This window comes from Dendronephthya gigantea, unplaced genomic scaffold, assembly GCF_004324835.1.
Source record: "Dendronephthya gigantea isolate DGI-Jeju-01 unplaced genomic scaffold, DenGig_1.0 000062F, whole genome shotgun sequence".
In the NCBI taxonomy this organism is placed as follows: Eukaryota; Metazoa; Cnidaria; class Anthozoa; order Malacalcyonacea; family Nephtheidae; genus Dendronephthya; species Dendronephthya gigantea.
In genome coordinates this window covers 1,115,260-1,139,517 of record NW_021163072.1, presented here as the reverse complement: position 1 = coordinate 1,139,517, position 24,258 = coordinate 1,115,260, and the positions used below count along the sequence as shown (strand labels likewise).

Below are 24,258 nucleotides of genomic sequence, written 5' to 3'. Positions count from 1 at the left end.
ATAAGACATGCATGAATAATATAGACATAGATGACTGCAAGCTTGCAATTGACTACCTGCAATATCTTTGTCCCTATTTTCGCTTTTGTGCATTGTTCAATTATCCTAAGTTTAAATGCATTTGCAATGGTGGTAGTTCATGCAAACCTCTCCCTAAAGACTTCAGGCTTTATTGCAAAAGAACATGTGCAAATTCTATGAACTGTGGATGTAAATTATTGGACAATTCCGCACATGCATGCATTGACTTTTTCTCTTGTAAAGTATGTGACAGATACTACAAAAGTACGGCAAAAAGAAAGTTTTGTGAAACTTTAAGCTAATAACTTAATAACAATAGAGATGTTATGTTCGTATATTGTACTATATTTGTCCCTGTTTGCCACGATCAAACACTGTCTTTCATGAAAATGTGTATTGCAGACATCATTTATTGTGAAGGCAAAACTTCGATAATGGTATCGTTGAAAATTGGGGGTATCTTCCAAATGGAACCAGAGGAAAGCTTTGAATCACAAATATAGTACAATGGTCCATGTTCAGTTTTAACAATATTTTTCCCAAATATTTTGGTCTCATTTGACATCAATTGGTACACATGTTTTTGTGCACCACAACTATCCAACCAAAAGCCAGTTATTTTTGTAGTAGATTTTGAAGTCATTACAATATCCAACTTTCCAGGAAAATAGAAGAGCCAATACGGGTCTTTCGTTGCATTGTAAACAGGAAGAATAATTCCAGTGGCATCTAATCTATGTTGTATATTGGAACCAACAGCACACCAGGCATCTTGATCGAAATAACTTTTACAAGAAAGATACAAAATTAACCTTTCATTTTGATTTAAGGTTAAATCGATAACCTCAACATTTTCCTCTGAAGCTACCATTCCACCATAGAGAACATTATTTGCTTCTTTTTTACCCAGAATCTTGGAGAGAACCTGGCTTTTCCATTGCAGCTTTTTGGACATCATGAGAGTAGTTTGTTCTTCCTCTGGTTGGCAGTCATGTTGTGGTGGTGGTTGTTGTTGTTGTTGTTCTTCTTCTTGTCGTCGTTGTTGTTGCTCTTGTTGTTCATGTGGAAATTGTTCATGTGGAAGTTGTTCATGTGGATGCTGTTCTTCTGACTGCTGCTGTGGTTGTTCTTGTTGCTGTTTTTCAGGCAGTTGTTGCAAGCCTTCTTTTTCTTTATACTCTAAAATACATAGAAAATATCCCCAAATTTTAGGTAAAAATAATAACATCTGTTAAAAGCACATATACTAATTATACTTAGGCTCTTAGCAACTAAAGGGAGATTTTGAATGGTTGATTGGTTGATTATAACAGCGCACTATACGTTGTGTCCGGCGCTGTCCGCCCTAAAAGTACCCCCTATCGAAGTGAAGCTTTTGTTGCAATTTGAATGCATGGTCACGCACTGGTTTGTACTTTAAATATAACATAGTATACAGGGTGTCCCCAAAAAAGTAATTCTGTAAATATAAAGTTTGTTGGCTAAAAACAAGCCGGAAATTGGTAGACAGAGTGAGCTTCTGAAAAGTTGTCGCCTATAGAAAATCTGCCCTTCTGACTTCTGTAACCTACTAGAGTAACACACATTGTTTTTTTGTTTCTTGGCGATTGACTTCCAGTTTAATTTAGCTTCGTGGTTACCGAACATAAATACCCAAGATACAACAACGTCACTTAAATCTTTATGTTGACAAATTATAACTATCTACAGCGAAGACCTGATTAATACCAAATAAACAAATGCAAATACAAATTTGTCACAATTTGGGAAGGCTACCATACGTAGTGAAATCACTTGCATGATGAACAGTTTATATATTCTAACAACCATGCAGTGATTTTGGTGGAAAACACATTAAATTAACCAGCAATTTGTCTCTTAAAGCATCATTTTCGCCTCTTAAGTTTGGCGCAGAAATTACCTTCAACCCATTTTATAGAAATGACCTTCTATCCATTTTCTTCCACGTTGAAAGAAAATTTAGAAGAAATGTTTAACATTGTTTTTGTTGAAAAAAAGAAGTCAAAAATCTTCAAAAGGAATCACACATAGATTTATTCACCCTTGCGTACTCCCGGGCGCTCTCAGGCTCTCAGCTGCTCCCGGGCACTCTCGGGCGGTATTAAGGACTTTCACAGGAAACTCGAAAGGGGTGCAAAAATTAAAAATGCACAAAATAACCTAAGAGGACCATTGTTCATCACAAGCTGTCTGACAATGTAGTTTTTGCTCCAAAGCCAAGGAATTTTTGAATTTACTTTATCTTTGGTGTGAGGTGCTAGCAAATAGAATAGGAATAATATTGTATTGCACATATGCTTGTCCGTCATAACATTTCGTATTTACCTTCAATGAATTTTCTAAATAAATTGAGTGCTACTCGACCACCTTCGGAAGTCTCTATGGTACTTTTGTTTCCGATGAAAGAAACTCCAGCTCCTTCCGTTCCATAGAAAGTTAACGTATCGCCACTTCCATGCTTGTGATGCATTAAAATGACAATATCACAGTTGTTGTGGATGTTCAGAATATCAGCCTAAATGAAAAACAGCGAAATGTGATTTTGCTTTATATAGTAACACAATAATACTCTACACTATATACTGTATAGCTATGTAAATTGTTCAAATTTGATTAGATATAACTACAGTGGAATTAGTTTTTAACAACAGGAGAAATTGCAATTATCACTCGTTCTTCGGATTCGTACCCTTTTATAGCCTTCGAGACACTAAGGGGCTGTTTACATGGTCCCACTTAGCCGGGATTTAACGAAGCATGAGACGACATTGAGGCATTGAAATGAGTATATAACATAATATCATGTGCTTGTTTGGTTTCATAAAGACTTATTTCAATACCTCATAACAATCTCACACTTCGTTGAATCTCGGGTAACCAGGCTCATGTAAACAGCCCCTAAAAAATAGAGGATCTGCACAGTCATGTGACAACTTCCTAAACTCTTGGAAGTGAAACCGATAAAACTGGCTGTTCAACTTATTTTGCATGTGCGTCATACGCAATATCCTCACTACAATCATTCTTCACAGCTTCACTTCCAGGACATGACTGTGCAAAAATTCTAAATTGCACTCAAATCATACTTTGAGATATCCCAGCTTGGACGCTGTACTGTAAACATACTCGTTTTTCCATGTGCTTCCTTTGTTGCGTAATGTTCGGATTGCTCATATTTTTTAAAGCATCCAAATTCTTCTCTTTTGTTGGAAACCTCAAAGAACAACCTTGGTTCTTGCAAACCTTTTTTGCAATCCCTTGTTCCAGTCCACACCCAGAGCATCTCTAGGTATATATAAATTCAATTATGATTCTTTTATTTTAATTAGTTGGCAAGTGTAGTAAGAGAGGGGGTTTAAATACCACATCTATTTATTTTATTTTTGGGTTAGCTAAAAACTTACAAATAAGGAACTGCATGTTACCTAAGAACTATTTGATAAAAATACACTGTTCATTTTCAGGTAATGTTGGCAAACTGAGCACAATAATCACGTGCCACTAAATGGTTTTACACAACATTTGCTGTTAGTCATTAGATAAAATCACAGCCCTTGTATATGAAACATGAGTGGTAAAGAATTACTTCATTTCAGGTAAGAATGCCAATGGCAGTTGCAGGTGACTTAACACACTAATTTGCATTGCTCAATGATATGCCTAATTGTACTTTAGTTGTTACAGCTAAATTCATCAAAACCTAAGTCTGTCTGATCATGATTTTGAAAAAAACCCCACTCTTGTTCATATCTTGTAAAATACTCTTGTGTTAGACAGAGTCAATAAGTAGCTGCATGTATTTTAAAAGCCAATAAACTTGATAATGCATACATAGGTTTTGGGGGCAATGGTAAATTTACTTGGGTAATTTTAAATTGGGTAATACTCAATTTTACCCAATGCAAATCTGAGAAAGACTGCACACACTGTACAGTTGCATACTAGACTTGCTTGGCACTTAGCTGGATTTCATCAGTCGTAGCAAATTAACATAATAAAAACTTACTTTCATCCCTTTTTTAAGACAGGTGTTGACTGTAATTGAATCTAAAAAAACATTTATATTTAATGTGGAAAATAAGTTTGTTATGAACGATTAGTGTAGATTCACCATTTTGCTTCAAAAAAGATTATTGGGGTCTTAGGGATCATATATAAAGTTATTTATGAAATTATTTTCCATTTGCATGCAAAATATACAAAAGTTCATAGTAGCCGTAACATTTTTAAGCTTAATTGCTCGGTAGTAGCTGTAACATTTTTAAGCTTAATTGCTCTTCAGTAATTTGTCTTTTGCTTATCCCTTAAATTGCAAATAACAAGGGAATCTTAATCTAATATATTAATTGCCATTACATTCAGAAACCGTAAATTAAGAAAAATTTGATGGTCAAATAATTTATATTGTCATTGATAACTTAGGAAGGAACAGTATATACATAATAGAGGATCATATGTTTGCTAAACATCCACAAATTTGAAATTTCTGATCGGCAGTCATTCACAGAGGTATTGGTATAAACGTATAAAAAATATAATCTGTGGCGTTACTACACGAAAATTGCACTTGGCACCACGGAACACAGTATATAAGTGCTGACATTCTGCGTTAAGACTGAACTTCTATCTACTAAAACGAATGCTAATAACGATATTAAATTATATAAAATCATCAGCTGTTAATAAATGGGCTTTTCTGACACTTCGCCGAGGATAGCCATCAATGATCAATCCATGCATTATTGTCTTAAAAATAACAACGTTTTATATCAGAAAGCTGAGTTAATATCACAATCTCGCTTTGTCACTCGTTAAAATACAAACAGCGGAATTAAAATGATAATGCTAAAATATTCAAATATGCAAATAAACGATAACTTACCCACGCACAGTGAACTTCCCGCGCATTCCTCGCTTTCCGCCATCTTGCTCGCGCTACATTAATTTAATCACCAGGCTGTATCGCCAATGGGCGCACTCGGCCACGCGTCGCGAAATTATTGTTTTAGTAATTTCGGATGTGTTTAAGAATTTATTGATATAATAAATTTAGAAGTGGAGCTCATGTTGCGATTATTTCAAGTGCAAAACAAAAACGTTTAAAGCAGGTCAATTGCCATTAAAACTGAATGAATGGCAAAATATTACTTCTGACCCAGAAGTTTTATGTACTGTTGCTGGGGAGAAAATTGAGTTTACTTCACTACCACGACAGACGACTTACAAGACTAACAAATTTTCTGAGCAGGAAAATAGAGCAATTGCTCAAGAAATCCAACAATTATTAGCCAAACAGGTCATTGTTGATTCCATACATGAAAAAGATGAATTCATCTCTCCAATTTTCCTTAGGCCCAAACCAGATGGCTCAAACAGGTTAATATTAAATTTAAAAGACCTAAATAAGAATGTGTTATATATGCATTTTAAAATGGAATCTATTTGGACAGCAGTAAATTTAATGACACAAAATTGTTATATGGCATCGATAGATCTTAAAGATGCATATTACTCTGTTCAAGTATCACCAAATTATCAGAAATATTTGAAGTTTGTTTGGAATGGTGTTGTTTATAAATTTACATGCCTTCCTAATGGGCTAGCCTGCTGTCCAAGGAAGTTTACTAAACTAATGAAACCAGTGTTCGCCTCATTAAGACAACAAGGGCATGTGTCATCACCATACATTGATGACTTTTTTTTAATGGGAAATGATCATGAGGAATGCATTTCCAATGTCATAGATACCATCAAACTCCTGGACAATCTAGGGTTTGTACCCCATCCAAACAAATCTGTCTTCAGGCCTACACAAAGTCTAGTATTTTTGGGATTTTTATTGAATTCCATTACTATGACAGTCTCCCTTACTCCTGAAAAAGCAAATAAGCTTAAGACATCAGTACAGCACCTCTTATTATGTGAAAGGCCCTCTATTCGAAAGGTTGCACAAGTGATAGGCCTCATAATATCCAGTTTTCCGGGGGTGATGTATGGCCCACTTCATTTTCGTTTGACAGAACATGAAAAAACAGAAGCCCTAAAACAAAATGCCCAAAATTTCGATGCATTAATGAGGTTGACACCACTTGCTAGAGAGGAGCTGCAGTGGTGGGTTAACTCGATAGATACAGCTGCCAATCAAATACATAGGCCAGAACCACAAATTATAATTCGCACAGATGCCTCAAAACAAGGTTGGGGGTGTGCAGTGAATGATTTGTCCACCGGGGGCCTTTGGACCATTACTGAGAAAGATAATCATATAAATTACCTTGAACTGCTAGCTGTGTATTTAGGGCTAAAAGCATACAAAGAGCTTGTATCAGATAAACACATACAAGTCTTGGTGGATAACACCACAGTTCAAGTTATACTTAATAAAATGGGCACTAGCCATTCTGCTCAGTTAAACAATTTGGTAAAAACTATTTGGGATTGGTGTATCACAAACCATATTTGGCTCACAGTTGCCCGTATTCCTGGAAAGGAAAATATTGAAGCTGATTTTGAATCCAGAAAGTGTAGGCGTAACACGGAATGGTCCCTTAATAAGAAGTTTTTTCAACAAGCGTGTGAAAAACTTGACTTCACACCAAACATTGATCTGTTTGCTTCTCGTATTAACTATCAGGTCAAACCATACATCTCATATCATCCAGACCCAGAGGCATTAGCAGTGAATGCTTTTCATATGTCATGGAGAAATTATAAGTTTTATGCTTTTCCTCCATTTAGCATAATAGGTCTGGTCTTGAAGAAGATTCAGAAAGAAAAACAGAAGGACTAGTCCTAGTACCCAAGTGGCCCACACAGACTTGGTGGCCAGTGCTAATGAAAATGTTAATTCAAAGACCAGTAGTTCTACCATCAAACAATTTAACATTATATCTACCCAGCAACCCGGATGAAAGACACCCTCTTCATCACAAAATGACTTTACTGATGTGTCACTTATCCGGAAACAACTTGAAAACCGAGGGTTTTCTTCAACAGCTACCAACATCATGGAAGCCTCCTGGAGATCAGGCACAAGAAAACAATATGAGTGTACTTTGTCAAAATGGAAACTGTACTGTAGTGAAGGGAAAGTTGATCTCTTTTCTCCAACTGTAGAACAGGGCATCAATTTCTTACGCAGGTTATATGATGAAGGTATAGGCTACAGTGGCATTAATACAGCAAGGAGTGCTCTGTCATCTATAGTTATATTATCAAACAATGTACCCTTTGGTAGCCATCCTTCTGTTTCTCGATTTATGAAAGGAGTTTACGAAACAAGACCAACTCTACCAAAACATCAAGAAATTTGGGATGTAAAAATAGTGCTTGATTTCCTACAAATTTTGCATCCAGTTGAAAGTTTAACTCTAAAGAATTTGACACTTAAACTAACCATGCTTCTTGCACTGATATCTGCACAAAGATGCCAAACTTTGCAAGCATTATCACTTGATAATATGAGACTTGGAAAAAATGAATGCACTTTCCTTTTTACAACGTTACTCAAAACATCTCGACCTGGAAAACACCAAGGTCCATTAGTTGTGAAATCGTTCACACCAAATGAACAGCTCTGTCCTGTTAAGGTCCTGAAAGAATATATTGCGAGAACTACGAATCTTAGAGGCAAGTGCAGTCAACTGCTGATCAGTTATCAACAGCCACACAAAGGGGTAAAAACAGACACAATATCTCGGTGGCTCAAAGAGGTGCTAAAGCAAGCTGGAATTGACAATTTTACAGGACATAGTACTAGAGTTGCATCATCATCAGCAGCAAAAAGATCAAACATGGATGTGCAAACCATTTTACAAGCAGCTGGATGGTCTAATGCCACAACATTCAATAAATTTTACAACAAACCATTTTAAGTGGAAAACAATTTTGGTCAAGCTCTGCTGAATTCTGCTTTGTCACATAGTGATTAAGCTAGACATTGTTATTCTTAAATTTTGAAATTAAAGTGTTGGGCTGTTGCTTAAATTATGCTCGAGATTTCCATGCTTTGAATATCTCATGTGACTCCTTAGTGACGTAGCCCAATGACAAAATAGAATTTAAAAATTAAACGAAACTTACCGTAAGTTGAAGTTTGATTGTAATTCTATGAGTTATTGGACAAGGAAACTAAGGAGTCACCCACCCGAAGTTGAAATTTTACTGTCGAGGTTGGTTTTTTCCCACCCTAAACGTTTCACAAATTGAAATCTCTCGCTGCGTTAAAGACTGAACACTCGATCTGCGTGCGCATATCTCACGTGACTCCTTAGTTTCCTTGTCCAATAACTCATAGAATTACAATCAAACTTCAACTTACGGTAAGTTTCGTTTAATTTTTAAATTTTATCGCTTCTCTCAAGTGAACAATTTTCATAGGGTGTATTTAAGTATATATGTACGGTTTTTTCGTGTTGTAATCTTGTTATGTACTCATCATTAAATGTTATTTAACGAGTTATTGTTTTTATTCAGGACTTTAGTGCGTCTCTTTCTGATGCTTTGGTTTGGTTATTTCTGGGACGACCCGTTTAAATCGGTACTTTTCACTAAAAAAAAATTGGTTAAATAGACCAGAAGCGAATGAGTCATTTTGGCCAATACTTTATTTGGTTAAAACGACCATTTTAAACGGGTTGTTTCAGATGCATCCAAATGACCGTTTTCTTCGGGTTATTTTAACCCAAAAAGTAATTGGTAAAACGACTAGATTTTAATGGGTCATTTTGACCCAGTAATATTTTTTTTTTTGGTTAAAACAACCAATTTAAACTGGTTGTCTCAGACGCATCTAAACGACCCACTTTTTTGGGTCATTTTAACCCATCTGTTTTTACAGTGCAGTTAGCTTATATCAATGATTAGCCTAGCAAAATACTTGTCTTGTTTCACTTTATAACTTACAGAAGTTTCATGTGTCCCTGAACTCTTCTAAGCTACTTAAGGGGGCTAGATGTGTTTTTCATAGTTTAATTATTTGTTTTCAAACACAAATCACCAGTTTAAACTAACGTGTAGCTCTAAATAATGTTCTTACATGCTTAGTTTTATATAGAACTTAATTCAGGGTGCATTAATATTACTCTACTTCATTTTTATGTGATATGGTTAAGGGGTTTACTTGTTACAGAGAGTTTTCACCTGGCAACGTAGGGAATCTAATTAATTTAGCTGTTTTGTTCAGTTAACTATTGAACCAGTTGGCTTATATCAATGATTAGCCCAGTAAAATACTTGTCTTATTTCACTTTATAAGTTACAGAAGTTTCATGTGTGCCTGAACTCTTCTTAGCTACTTAAGGGGGCTAGATGTGTTTTTCATAGTTTAATTATTTGTTCTCAATCACAAAACACTACTTTAAACTAATGTGTAGTTCTAAATAATGTTGTTATGTGTTTAGTTTTACTTAGAACTTAATTCAGGGTGCATTAATATTACTGTACGTAATTTTTATGTGATTTGGGTAAGTGGTTTACTTGTTACAGAGAGTTTTCACATGCCAACGTAGGGAATCTAATTAATTTAGCTGTTTTGTTCAGTGAGACATGTTTTTTAACTGTAACTACACTGTAAAAACTGATTGGTCAAAATGACCAAAAAAAATTGGTCACTTGGATGCATCTGAGAGAACCAGTTAAAATTGGTCGTTTTAACCAATTAAATTAACCAATTATTAATTGGTCATTTTAACAATTAACAAATGGTCAAACCAACCAATTTTTGTGGTTGTATTGACCAGTTGTTTCTGGTTAAAATGACCAATTAAAGAATGGTTAATTCTATTGGTTAAAACGACCATTTTTAAATGGTTCTTGCAGAAGCATCCAAGTGACCATGTTTTCCAAGGTTTTCACCAATACAACAAATCAACAAGAATATACATCATAAAAAATATATTGATATAGCAAGAAGAATTACAAATAATTAAGAATATTAGCATATTAGTACTTATATACATTAAGCTGCATGGCATGGTATTCTATATATATATATACACTATTTACATGAGAGCATCTACTTCATCATTGCAAGGAAATGTTCAACATTTACAGGCATGGCAACCTTTTGTTCAGTTAAAAGGATGTGCTCCAGAAATACAAACACATTTTTGCTATGCCCAGTTTTACCACGTGGGTACTGAGCATTGAATGCATAATATGCTGCAAGTAAACAAACAACACCATTGAGAATACCAACTCTCTTGAACTTTGTAACAAGCATCCCTTCAGCAATCAGTAGCAAGGTATGCAGCTGACCAAGTGACCCTGTAGAAATAAGTCTTGGGGATGTGCACTCTGACACCTTTTGATTTACATCACCCATTGCATCATCCTGTTGTTTGCAAAAAAAAACCCAAAACAAATTAAAACATGGACAATATAGTTGAATGCTGTGAATGGGGTGATATAAACATTCACATTTCACAGTGACATTGCATTACAGTCTGAAGACAGCATTACAGGATTGTCACTGCCATATCATGAAGAAAAACTTAGTAACAAGGAAAAAAACAAAAACTTACATCAAGAATCTCCCAGAACAGTTCGCCTGGCTTGTTTTCATGGGTCTGTCTATCCCCCAGTGCATGGGGTAAACAAGCCAATATGCACTGGTCTTCAACTTCTAAAATTGGAAATACAATACATATATATTTATATGCGCCTTCTAAAATAAAAACTATAATATCACAAGGGCTATAATACCATTAATGTTATACATACCCTTCTCATCTTCCGCGGTGCAATCTTCAATTGCTTCGAGATTATTTTGAATCTCCCTTCCCTTCAACTTTCTGAGAGCTGCAAGCATCTTTTTCTTATTCAAATTCCACCTTTCCCTCATATCTTTAATAATTTCTGGCTTTCCCAAAATTCTTCCTAATTCTGCTTTCAACTAAAAATGTAACAAAATTTGATTTTAAGAGGGTTAAAGGGATTATGGTGAATGTAATGTTCCATATTAAAATTTACCAAAACGCTGCTTACCTCTATACCTTTCCCATATTTCAAAAATGGATAGTCCTTCACTATCTTCCAAACACGTGCGTCATGCACCACAACATCTCTTCTTCGCTTTGGGAAGGTGTTGTCCATCAACACCTTAATTTTTGGTAGGTCTTGTGAGCCTTGACTAAACATTCTCACCAATTGTTTTCTCTGCTCTTCTAGAGTATCTTCAGTTTCGCCTTCAGGTAATGAAGGCAAAGCCAGGGCAATCTTGGTTTTCTTCCGACCAGGTTTGCCTTTAGGAATTACAATTCCAGCTTCCAATGATTTCCTCTTTCCATTCCTTGAGGCACGTCTTCTTAAATTCAAAACTCTTTCTTGGATCTTTTTAGCCCAAAATTGCTGCAAAAAAAAAATAAAATAAATATATATATATATATATATATATATATATATATATATATATATTAGATATTGTCACCACATAAATTATAACCGGTCTGCCTCATATAATGCCTAAAAATAATGAATTATCTGCATGCATGTACATACATATATATACATACATATACATACATGTCCTGCACCAAATGTCCCTTTCAAAAATGGATACTTCTGTACAAGTAATAAAGAAATGTGGTTCCTTTCATGGCTGTTTGGTGAGTCTGTGTGAGCCAATATTGTGGAGACAAGCTGTCTGACAAGGGCACTCTTTTCAGTCGGGACTAAATCCCCTTTTTTTAATCCTTGTTCAACTGCTGGTTCCCACTAAAAATTAATTAATACATAAAATGTTATCCTCATTTTCACAAATCAAGTTTTGTGGCTAGTAGCTAGCTGACTAAATTTCAACTGTAGATTACTCAGGTGAACGTGAACTATGATACATGCATATACCACAATAAAACACTATTTATAGTTTACCCTTGTTGGCAAACAAAACTTGCTTAACCAATCATATGCAGGTTCCAATGAATGTGGGGTTATCTATATAAAAAAGATGCAGTTAGAAATTTAGGAAAGATCTCTCATGGCAGTAATAATTGGTCAACACATGCACTTAATTAATACTTTTTCTTTACAATTAAATGGGAAGTTTACTTTGCTGGTATATATCCATTTTACATCATAACTAAAGCAGATACATTTTACCTTTTTTGATGTTGTTGCACTTAATTCATCCTGGCAATTAGTAGTCTCTTGTTCAAAATTTAGGGTTTTCTTGGCAACACATTTGGAAGAGACCTGAGAATTTTTTCCAGAATACTCTGGTGACTCTGGACTGCTGCACCATGAATTTGAAGCGGTATTATTTGAACATCTACTCAGATCCAGGTCTATGTTGAGTGGCTGACTTGACAACATTGGTTCCACTTCCATAGGGGGCATTTCATTGTCATTGATCTTAGGGCTGCAACTCTGTAAATCACAAAAATACTCTTATCAACTTATCCTATCAACTATTAAAATTATCAACAGGGCAATCATCTTCATACAATATTATCTTGAGTAATAATCTGACCTGGTTCTGCGGTTTTGGGTTCTGCGATGTGACTTCATCCCAGAGGGAGAGAAACTTCTTCCGAAGTTTGAAGCGAGGTATCATTTGATATATATCGGTCGCATCCAGGGCGAAAAAATCCTCTCCGTCCACTTCATTTGCTTAAATAAAATAAGCCATAAAAGGTTTCAATTTTTCGAAGGGAAACAGATATAATTTATGCAATACAACAAACGACACGTGTGCCAGGAAGTTGTGCCAGATGTGTGTCAGAATTCGCCAGTGTTTAATCGTTCAATAGTTGAAGCGATTTCTTAATATATAACAGTAATTAACAGCAAAATTAACACAACAAACGAGACATATTCTAAAGTGCTAACAGAAAAAGCCTAAAGTCGTAACAGTAAATCTAATTCACATGTTGTTTGTGAAAATTTCAAACAAATTTTAACACCGAAAACGCTTTATCATATCGCCAGTTACGAGACAGACTTACCTTCAAAATCAGCCACTACATCGCTCAAATTGTTGCTCTTTAAAAAATTGATTACATCTTGGCAAGAAGATTCTTTGGAAATTGCCATAGTTGAGAAAAATAATCACAAAAATTTTGATTCGCTTGAGAATTGCTTTATAAACGCGCTCTTGATATCTGAAATATATGCCGGTGTTGCTGTCACGTTGAATACTTAAGTTACTTAAATTACGCGCTCCATGTCATGTGACCACCAACCGACCAATAGCGTTTAATCAGGGTCAGCGCCATTGGTGAGCCCACAGAGCTATATTTAAATTTAAATGTATATAGTTCAGTGGGTCATGGCATTCACTGCATATATTTTTAATATGCTTTTAAAAAAGCTTCCACAGCGTGCGTTTCCATGGAAACTTCACTGGCTTCACTGGCTCTTAATATTATTTGGCATGTAATTTTGTAAATTTACGATATCTGTGACTGCTGGTTTTGGCTTTGACAACAAATCCTTCAAGCATGCTTCGTTGTCAAGTATGTTCAACGTTCTTTGCTACGAGTATTTTCGAAATGCAGCATCATCTCGCACAAGTTCATCGAAACGATCCAAGGTTACATCTCATATGCGAAGTACCTGACTGCCATCACACTTTCGCTAAGGTTTGTTACATACAGAATTCGAGTTTATATTCTACTCTTCCTTCTCCTAAGCATCAATATATGCTATATCAAAACTATTAGCCGAACAAATGCATTCTAGGTAATAAAATTCAGGTAGATTAAGTAACTTTGCCAGACTTTTCTAACCTTATTGTAATAAATTATGTTTATGTTTGTATCTCATAGATTAACTCATATAAGAGCCATCTGAGACGAAAGCATAGCGACGTAAATCTTAAGTTAGCCAACACTCCAGAAATTGAGAATATAAATGTAGATCTCCAAGACCAACCGATACAAGATTGTGGAGGTGAACTTTGTAATGGAATCGACAATGTGCAAGAGAACCCTGTTCAAGCGATGAGAGATCTTAGTGCAAAATTCATTTTGAAAACCAAAGAAACTAACTTGTTAACACAAAAGTGTGTGGACAATATTGTTGAAGATTCAACTGAGCTGGTTCGAGGTACAGTTAATGCTCTCAAGAGTGGCTTACAAAGTTGCTTGATCAATGCTGGGCTTAATTTTGATGAAGTTCCAGGATTATGTCAACTTTTTGAAGAGGATAATCCAATCTCAAATCCCTTTGAACATGTGTCCACACAGTACAAACAAAATGCATACTTTAAAAGTCAATTTGGACTGGTGGTAAGTGCGAATTCTTTAGTGCTATAGAAGTAATAATTGTATATGAAATTTATGAAATATTGTGTTTAATTCTTTTTTAGCAACCTCAGCGTATTACTGTTGGCCACAGTTCTGTAAAGAGAAGATCTGGAACAAGCTTCAAAGAGGTCCTAAAAGATGATGAAATAATTTACGTCCCAATTCTTGAGTCTTTGGAGCAAATGCTCAACAATGACTTCATACTTAAAGAGGTAAATTTGATTAATTATGGTTTAATTTGTGATCAGCTTAAAAGCTAGTGCAGAATTCAAACCCGTTAGCTTGGGTACACACACCTATACGGCAATTCGCTCAGTGACAAATTTATTGCATATTTATATAAAGGTTCAGACTGGTCATCAACGCCAGCATGGCAATGGTCTGATTGAAGACATTTGTGATGGCCATTTATTCAAGACCCACCCATTGTTCTCTTCTGATCCAAGTGCTATTCAGTTAATGCTGTATTATGATGATGTCGAAATTGCTAATCCTCTTGGAAGCAAGGCTGGGAAGCACAAATTAGGTAAAAGAGCGAGAAATACACTCAGTCATTATATATCCTAGTTACCTTGATTCAACTGGTAGTAGAAATGATAATGAATAAACCAATTACAACAAAGATGCTGATCGATATATATATGATTACTATTTTTAGGAGTTGTTTACTACACTTTGGGCAACATTGACCCTAAGTACCGATCACAACTTGATTCAATTCAGTTGTTATTAATTGCCACAACACCGGTCATCAAGCAGTATGGTATTGATGCTTTGTTAGATCCTTTTATGAATGATCTTGAGCATCTTGAAAAAGTAAGTTTTCCAAGTCTATTTATACTGTGATTAAATTTTAAATCAATGCCCATGAATATAGGCCACACCAGATCTCTTGATTGATTTAATTGTTTACCATAAATCCAATTAATATACTGTGTAAAAATATCACATGGGATATCTAGTTAAACTGGAATACTATTAAAATTCAAAATCGAAATTATAGGGATTTATCATATTATATATAGTTAGTGAGCATTTCTATGTGTTATTCTGATCAAAGATATTAATTATCTCATATTGTATGTCTAGGATGGTGGTTACCAGTTTACTATTAAAGGTGAGCCACAGTCCTTTGCTGGAACAATTGTAATGGTTTCAGGAGATAATCTTGGTTGTCAACTAATCGGAGGGTTTAAAGAAGGACCAGGTGCACACCTGAAGTGTCGACAATGCATGGGGAACACACAGGAAATCAAGTGCAAGGTAATACATTTTAAAAAATTTATAGGATGGTAATTGCTTGCTCTCAAAACATATTTAAATCAACTTGTATCAACCAAACCTTAATTCTCACATGAAATTGGACCAAATTTCTTCACAAAATTATTTTGGCAGAAAAACTTTTATGTATGATTTTTGTCTCTTTCTTAGTTCATGGAAAAGTATTTCACCCTCCGCACAAGAGCTGGCCACAACCGGCAATGCCAATTAATTGAACAGGATCAAGGACTCAGCAAAACATATGGGGTTTGCAGGCTCTCTGTTCTTTGTAACTCACGTTACTATCATGTGGTTGATGGCTTGCCTGGTGATGCCATGCATGATATCCTGGAAGGTGTTCTTCAGTATGAATGTAAAGAAATGCTCAAAGAGTATATTTTTAAAGAGAAGTATCTTACACTTGAGCAGTTAAACGAAAGGATGCGCTGTTTTGACTATGGATATTTCAATGACAGAAATAAGCCATCACCAATTGCTGTTCAAACTCTGAAAAATGAAGCGCACAATCTCAAGCAAAAAGGTAAGAAACTAAAGAGTGTGTTTCTGGGCTTATCCTCCTTGGTATTTTTGCCCAGTGTGACAGCTATATATATTGTGCTGCTCATATCAAAAACTGTGGTCCATTGCTTTTATTGAAAATGTTTATTGGTATTCTTTTTTTCATATATGAACACAGCAGGACAAATGTGGTGCTTGGGAAAATTTCTACCCCTCATTATTGGTAGTTCAGTTCCTGGTGATGATGAAAGATGGCTGCATTTCTTGCTGCTGCTCAAGATTGTTGACATTATATTTTCACCAGTTGTGAGCGAAGATGACCTAAGCATCCTGGAAGGTTATATTGAGGAATATTTATGGCTGTTTACCAACATATACCCTGGATGCCCTCTTATTCCAAAGATGCACTATTTGGTGCACTATCCTGCACATATTTACAAGTATGTATAGTTTTGTGAGATCTTTACAATTAGGCAGAAAATTAAAATTTTTTTCTAATTTTCAAGGTTTGGACCCATGGTGCGTAGTTGGTGCATGAGATATGAGGCAAAGCATCGGTACTTTAAAAGATTGGCTGCATACATGGGTAATTTTACCAATGTTGCTCTCAGCTTGGGAGAGCGCCATCAGACACGCAGCTGTTATCTGATGAATGTTCAATGTGGTGGCAATACTAGCCCTCTTGCAAAGCAGCCTAAAATTGGTAATTAAGTTTTAACACTATTAACACTATTAAAATATTCTGGTAAAACCATTGACAGCTAGTGAAGGAGGCATAATTAATGCATCTAAATGATTGCGGGATAACAAGCCCTTTTTTTAATCATGGCAAATTGCATATCCATTGGTGTGCAAAGCCCTTTACATGTCCAAGTTACAATTCTCTCACATCGCATGGGTTAAATTTATTTATTCTAGAGTCTGGAAAACAAGTTGTTGCAGGAGACAGTGAATATTTCCAATTATTAAAAGATAGGGAACCGACACTAGCTGACACCAATGTCCTGCACATGTAAGCATATATAAATAAATAATCTTATGCCAGTATCCCTAGTTAATATGTCCCATATGGAGTGACAATCAATCATGGTTGTATGGTGTTCATTGTAAAAATATAAAATATCATAGTATATAAAATGTACACTATTTTTTTATATTTTAGACAAAGAAAAATTTCAGTTCATGGCACAGAATACAGAGTTGGTGCTGTGGTGCATGTTGAAAGTCTGCATAATGATCTGCCAGTTTTTGCATTAATTGTAGAAATATTTGTACTTGCTGTAGACAAGATTTATTTTATTCTGGAGAGATTTATAACAGTTAAATTCTCATGCCATTTCCATTGCTACGAAGTTCAAAGGCATGCTAATGCACAAGCATTTATACTTCAGCCTACAATGCTAAGGATGTACCTTCCCATGCATACAACAAAGGCATCTTCCTGCGAAAGTGATATTCTATATGTCATGCCAAGATATCAACTCCCACAAACACTTTAGGGTTTACTGTAAATATTATTGTAAATTATTATTGCAATTATGTCAATGTAAATATATATATTGCTGTAAATATAGATATTAATGTAAATATAGTTTCCACAAAAAGATGAATTTAACAACGTCAACGCTTAATTCAAATATCCGGTACGGCCTCTTTTTCGCTGGTACAGCCAGGCTATGCAGGCTACGTGATGATTCACCACGTGCTCAAGATGGCGGAACGAGTAAATATTGAAGAGGTAACAGTTCTCGCTCATGAATTATTAATGCTCAGACTAACTTCGCATGAAGTTCGTCTTGATCCGTCTGATTCGCCCGAGTTTATAAACAGGTGAACTATAAGGCGAAATACCTTTCGCTTGCCAAGTTTGTCGAGACGGATGATCCGTCTCTATAGTATAGAGTATAGACTAAAGTATATTAAAATTGTGCCATAGAGTCGATTTATAATTCTGTTCTATAATGATTTATAGATTAGGCATGAAAGCCAAGAGAAAGATGAGGCACTAGTCAAACAAAGACGCGATCGAAAAGGTGAACATTCGTATTTTGTGTAATTGTGTTTTGCATATTCTCTATTTGTACTTAAAAACACAGTGGTTTCCTATAATGCCATGCATGTTTGAGTAAATATCCTCATGAGATGCCCTATATATATTCACTGAAATGTTCTAATAATTAAAATGTCAACTGAAAGTACGGTTTTGATACCATGTATAATGAGGTATTTAGGAATTTATCTTTTATTCATATAAAATTTAAGATGATCCAGATAAGGTGTTTGAGGCAGAAAAGAAAGAAGAAAAGAAAACCAGCAGGAAAAGAAAGAAAAAGAGAAAAGAAAAAAAAGAAAAAAAAAGGAAAGTGGCAGAAGAATACGAGTCAGATGACACTGTTGTTGATGTCCGAGAGTTTGGAGATAAAGAAGAGGAAGCATGCACTTTGGAGAGGACTGAGTCTCTCACACCTTATGAATTGGAATTGCTGTACGATAAAAAATAAATTTGTTAAAAGCTGTTTTAAGTTGTACCTCCTAATTTTTGATGCAAAGAGGTGAAGTTTGATCTTTTGCCCCTTGGACAAAAGCCACTCGGCCTATCAAATTAGGCCTTATACTTTAACCCTGTCAAATTAATCCCAAATAAAAATGTACATAAACATTCTTAACCTTTCTGACTTAATTAGCTATATGACCAATAAACAGTTGGTTATATTAACCCCCAATAAATTGGTCAAAAAACAACCAATAAAGTAGAGGTCAAAGTGACCATATTTAATTGGTCAAATTTTAGCAACCCATTGAATAATTGGTCAAAATGACCATTTGACCTTGGTTGCAACCAAAAAAAATGGTTGTTTTAACCGATCAGTTTTTACAGTGTATGGAACCAGTTGGCTTATATCAATGATTAGCCCAGCAAAATACTTGTCTCTTTTGACTTTATAAGTTACAGCAGTTTCATGCGTGCCTGAACTGTTATTACTTACTTAAGGGGGCTTGATGTGTTTTTTCATAGTTTAATTATTTGTTTTCAAACACAAAACACTACTTTAAACTAATGTGTAGCTCTAAATAATGTTCCAATGCTTAGTTTTATATAGAACTTAATTCAGGGTGCATTAATATTACTCTACTTCATTTTTATGTCATATGGTTAAGGGGTTTACTTGTTACAGAGAGTTTTCACCTGGCAACGTAGGGAATCTAATTAATTTAGCTGTTTTGTTCAGTGAGACATGTTTTTTAACTGTAACTATGGAACCATTTAGCTTATATCAATGATTAGCCCAGCAAAATACTTGTCTTGTTTCACTTTATAAGTTACAGAAGTTTCATGTGTGCCTGAACTCTTCTAAGCTACTTAAGGGGCTAGACGTGTTTTTCATAGTTTAATTATTTGTTTTCAAACACAAATCACCAGTTTAAACTAACGTGTAGCTCTAAATAATGTTCTTACATGCTTAGTTTTATATAGAACTTAATTCAGGGTGCATTAATATTACTCTACTTCATTTTTATGTGATATGGTTAAGGGGTTTACTTGTTACAGAGAGTTTTCACCTGGCAACGTAGGGAATCTAATTAATTTAGCTGTTTTGTTCAGTGAGACATGTTTTTTAACTGTAACTATTGAACCAGTTGGCTTATATCAATGATTAGCCCAGTAAAATACTTGTCTTATTTCACTTTATAAGTTACAGAAGTTTCATGTGTGCCTGAACTCTTCTAAGCTACTTAAGGGGGCTAGATGTGTTTTTCATAGTTTAATTATTTTTTTTCAATCACAAAACACTACTTTAAACTAATGTGTAGTTCTAAATAATGTTGTTATGTGTTTAGTTTTACTTAGAACTTAATTCAGGGTGCATTAATATTACTGTACGTAATTTTTATGTGATTTGGGTAAGTGGTTTACTTGTTACAGAGAGTTTTCACATGCCAATGTAGGGAATCTAATTAATTTAGCTGTTTTGTTCAGTGAGACATGTTTTTTAACTGTAACTATGGAACCAGTTGGCTTATATCAATGATTAGCCCAGCAAAATACTTGTCTCTTTTCACTTTATAAGTTACAGCAGTTTCATGCGTGCCTGAACTGTTATTACTTACTTAAGGGGGCTTGATGTGTTTTTTCATAGTTTAATTATTTGTTTTCAAACACAAAACACTACTTTAAACTAATGTGTAGCTCTAAATAATGTTCCTACATGCTTAGTTTTATAGAACTTAATTCAGGGTGCATTAATATTACTCTACTTCATTTTTATGTGATATGGTTAAGGGGTTTACTTGTTACAGAGAGTTTTCACCTGGCAACGTAGGGAATCTAATTAATTTAGCTGTTTTGTTCAGTGAGACATGTTTTTTAACTGTAACTATGGAACCAGTTAGCTTATATCAATGATTAGCCCAGCAAAATACTTGTCTTGTTTCACTTTATAAGTTACAGAAGTTTCATGTGTGCCTGAACTCTTCTTAGCTACTTAAGGGGCTAGTTGTGTTTTTCATAGTTTAATTATTTGTTTCAAACACAAATCACCAGTTTAAACTAACGTGTAGCTCTAAATAATGTTCCTACATGCTTAGTTTTATAGAACTTAATTCAGGGTGCATTAATATTACTCTACTTCATTTTTATGTGATATGGTTAAGGGGTTTACTTGTTACAGAGAGTTTTCACCTGGCAACTTAGGGAATCTAATTAATTTAGCTGTTTTGTTCAGTTAACTATGAACCAGTTGGCTTATATCAATGATTAGAGCCCAGTAAAATACTTGTCTTATTTCACTTTATAAGTTACAGAAGTTTCATGTGTGCCTGAACTCTTCTTAGCTACTTAAGGGGGCTAGATGTGTTTTTCATAGTTTAATTATTTGTTTTCAAACAAAACACTATTTAAACTAATGTGTAGTCTAAATAATGTGTTATGTGTTTAGTTTTACTTAGAACTTAATTCAGGGTGCATTAATATTACTGTACGTAATTTTTATGTGATTTGGGTAAGTGGTTTACTTGTTACAGAGAGTTTCACATGCCAATGTACTAATTAATTTAGCTGTTTTGTTCAGTGAGACATGTTTTTTAACTGTAACTATGGAACCAGTTGGCTTATATCAATGATTAGCCCAGCAAAATACTTGTCTCTTTCACTTTATAAGTTACAGCAGTTTCATGCGTGCCTGAACTGTTATTACTTACTTAAGGGGGCTTGATGTGTTTTTTCATAGTTTAATTATTTGTTTTCAAACACAAAACACTACTTTAAACTAATGTGTAGCTCTAAATAATGTTCCTACATGCTTAGTTTATAGAACTTAATTCAGGGTGCATTAATATTACTCTACTTCATTTTTATGTGATATGGTTAAGGGGTTTACTTGTACAGAGAGTTTCACCTGGCAACGTAGGGAATCTAATTAATTTAGCTGTTTTGTTCAGTGAGACATGTTTTTTAACTGTAACTATGGAACCAGTTAGCTTATATCAATGATTAGCCCAGCAAATACTTGTCTGTTTCACTTTAATAAGTTACAGAAGTTTCATGTGTGCCTGAACTCTTCTTAGCTACTTAAGGGGGCTAGATGTGTTTTTCATAGTTTAATTATTTGTTTTCAAACACAAATCACCAGTTTAAACTAACGTGTAGCTCTAAATAATGTTCCTACATGCTTAGTTTTATATAGAACTTAATTCAGGGTGCATTATAATTACTCTACTTCATTTTTATGTGATATGGTTAAGGGTTTACTTGTTACAGAGAGTTTTCACCTGGCAACGTAGGGAATCTAATTAATTTAGCTGTTTTGTTCAGTGAGACATGTTTTTTAACTGTAACTATGGAACCAGTTGCTTATATCAATGATTAGCCCAGCAAAATACTTGTCTTGTTTCACTTTATAAGTTACAGAAGTTTCATGTGTGCCTGAACTCTTCTTAGCTACTTAAGGGGGCTAGTTGTGTTTTTCATAGTTTAATTATTTGTTTTCAAACACAAATCACCAGTTTAAACTAAGTGTAGCTCTAAATAATGTTCCTACATGCTTAGTTTTATATAGAACTTAATTCAGGGTGCATTAATATTACTCTACTTCATTTTTATGTCATATGGTTAAGGGGTTTACTTGTTACAGAGAGTTTTCACCTGGCAACGTAGGGAATCTAATTAATTTAGCTGTTTTGTTCAGTGAGACATGTTTTTTAACTGTAACTATGGAACCAGTTGGCTTATATCAATGATTAGCCCAGCAAAATACTTGTCTTGTTTCACTTTATAAGTTACAGAAGTTTCATGTGTGCCTGAACTCTTCTAAGCTACTTAAGGGGGCTAGATGTGTTTTTCATAGTTTAATTATTTGTTTTCAAACACAAATCACCAGTTTAAACTAACGTGTAGCTCTAAATAATGTTCTTACATGCTTAGTTTTATATAGAACTTAATTCAGGGTGCATTAATATTACTCTACTTCATTTTTATGTGATATGGTTAAGGGGTTTACTTGTTACAGAGAGTTTTCACCTGGCAACGTAGGGAATCTAATTAATTTAGCTGTTTTGTTCAGTGAGACATGTTTTTTAACTGTAACTATGAACCAGTTGGCTTATATCAATGATTAGCCCAGTAAAATACTTGTCTTGTCTTATTTCACTTTATAAGTTACAGAAGTTTCATGTGTGCCTGAACTCTTCTTAGCTACTTAAGGGGGCTAGATGTGTTTTTCATAGTTTAATTATTTGTTTTCAATCACAAAACACTACTTTAAACTAATGTGTAGTTCTAAATAATGTTGTTATGTGTTTAGTTTTACTTAGAACTTAATTCAGGGTGCATTAATATTACTGTACGTAATTTTTATGTGATTTGGGTAAGTGGTTTACTTGTTACAGAAGTTTTCACATGCAACGTAGGGAATCTAATTAATTTAGCTGTTTTGTTCAGTGAGACATTTTTTTTAACTGTCTAACTATGGAACCAGTTTGGCTTATATCAATGATTAGCCCAGCAAAATACTTGTCTCTTTTCACTTTATAAGTTTACAGCAGTTTCATTGCGTGCCTGAACTGTTATTACTTACTTAAGGGGGCTTGATGTGTTTTTTCATAGTTTAATTATTTGTTTTCAAACACAAAACACTACTTTAAACTAATGTGTAGCTCTAAATAATGTTCCTACATGCTTAGTTTTGTATAGAACTTAATTCAGGGTGCATTTATTACTCTACTTCATTTTTATGTGATATGGTTAATGGGTTTACTTGTTACAGAGAGTTTTCACCTGGCAACGTAGGGATCTAATTAATTTAGCTGTTTTGTTCAGTGAGACATGTTTTTTAACTGTAACTATGGAACCAGTTAGCTTATTATCAATGATTAGCCCAGCACAAATACTTGTCTTGTTTCACTTTATAAGTTACAGAAGTTTCATGTGTGCCTGGAACTCTTCTTAGCTACTTAAGGAGGCTAGTTGTGTTTTTCATAGTTTAATATTTTGTTTTCAAAACACAAATCACCAGTTTAAACTAACGTGTAGCTCTAAAATAATGTTCCTACATGCTTAGTTTTATATAGAACTTAATTCAGGGTGCATTAATATTACTCTACTTCATTTTTATGTGATATGGTAAGATAGGGGTTTACTTGTTACAGAGAGTTTTCACCTGGCAACGTAGGGAATCTAATTAATTTAGCTGGTTTTTGTTCAGTTACTATTGAACCAGTTGGCTTATATCAATTATTAGCCCAGTAAAATACTTGTCTTATTTCACTTTATAAGTTACAAGAAGTTTCATGTGTGCCTGAACTCTTCTTAGCTACTTAAGGGGGCTAGATGTGTTTTTTCATAGTTTAATTATTTGTTTTCAATCACAAAACACTATTTTAAACTAATGTGTAGTTCTAAATAATGTTGTTATGTGTTTAGTTTTACTTAGAACTTAATTCAGTGGTTGCATTAATATTACTGTACGTAATTTTTATGTGATTTGGTAAGTGGTTTACTTGTTACAGAGAGTTTTCACATGCCAATGTAGGGAATCTATTTAATTTAGCTGTTTTGTTCAGTGAGACATGTTTTTTAACTGTAACTATGGAACCAGTTGGCTTATATCAATGATTAGCCCAGCAAAATACTTGTCCTTTTCACTTTATAAGTTACAGACAGTTTCATGCGTGCCTGAACTGTTATTACTTACTT

The 24,258-nt window shown here is 34.5% G+C and overlaps 3 protein-coding genes across 3 annotated transcripts; 2 read left to right on the top strand and 1 right to left on the bottom strand.

The window, feature by feature from the left end:
• Positions 1-328: 328 nt before the first annotated feature.
• On the bottom strand, positions 329-5,069 carry LOC114530438. Its single transcript, XM_028552053.1, has 5 exons — positions 4,925-5,069; positions 4,049-4,089; positions 3,169-3,327; positions 2,368-2,557; positions 329-1,200 (listed from the first exon to the last, which is right to left on the bottom strand). Exons 1-5 carry the CDS (start codon positions 4,965-4,967, stop codon positions 431-433), a joined length of 1,203 nt encoding a protein of 400 aa, XP_028407854.1. The 5' UTR covers positions 4,968-5,069; the 3' UTR covers positions 329-430.
• Positions 5,070-5,521: 452 nt separating this feature from the next.
• On the top strand, positions 5,522-6,832 carry LOC114530423. The gene has a single exon (XM_028552042.1). It carries the CDS (start codon positions 5,522-5,524, stop codon positions 6,830-6,832), a length of 1,311 nt encoding a protein of 436 aa, XP_028407843.1.
• A 6,700-nt stretch (positions 6,833-13,532) lies between these two features.
• Positions 13,533-18,583, top strand: LOC114530422. The gene is made up of 13 exons (XM_028552040.1): positions 13,533-13,622; positions 13,809-14,270; positions 14,351-14,500; positions 14,634-14,814; positions 14,947-15,104; positions 15,378-15,551; positions 15,720-16,089; positions 16,246-16,507; positions 16,574-16,770; positions 16,986-17,079; positions 17,230-17,805; positions 18,040-18,100; positions 18,330-18,583. Exons 1-11 carry the CDS (start codon positions 13,533-13,535, stop codon positions 17,564-17,566), a joined length of 2,475 nt encoding a protein of 824 aa, XP_028407841.1. The 3' UTR covers positions 17,567-17,805; positions 18,040-18,100; positions 18,330-18,583.
• The last annotated feature ends 5,675 nt before the right edge of the window (positions 18,584-24,258 follow it).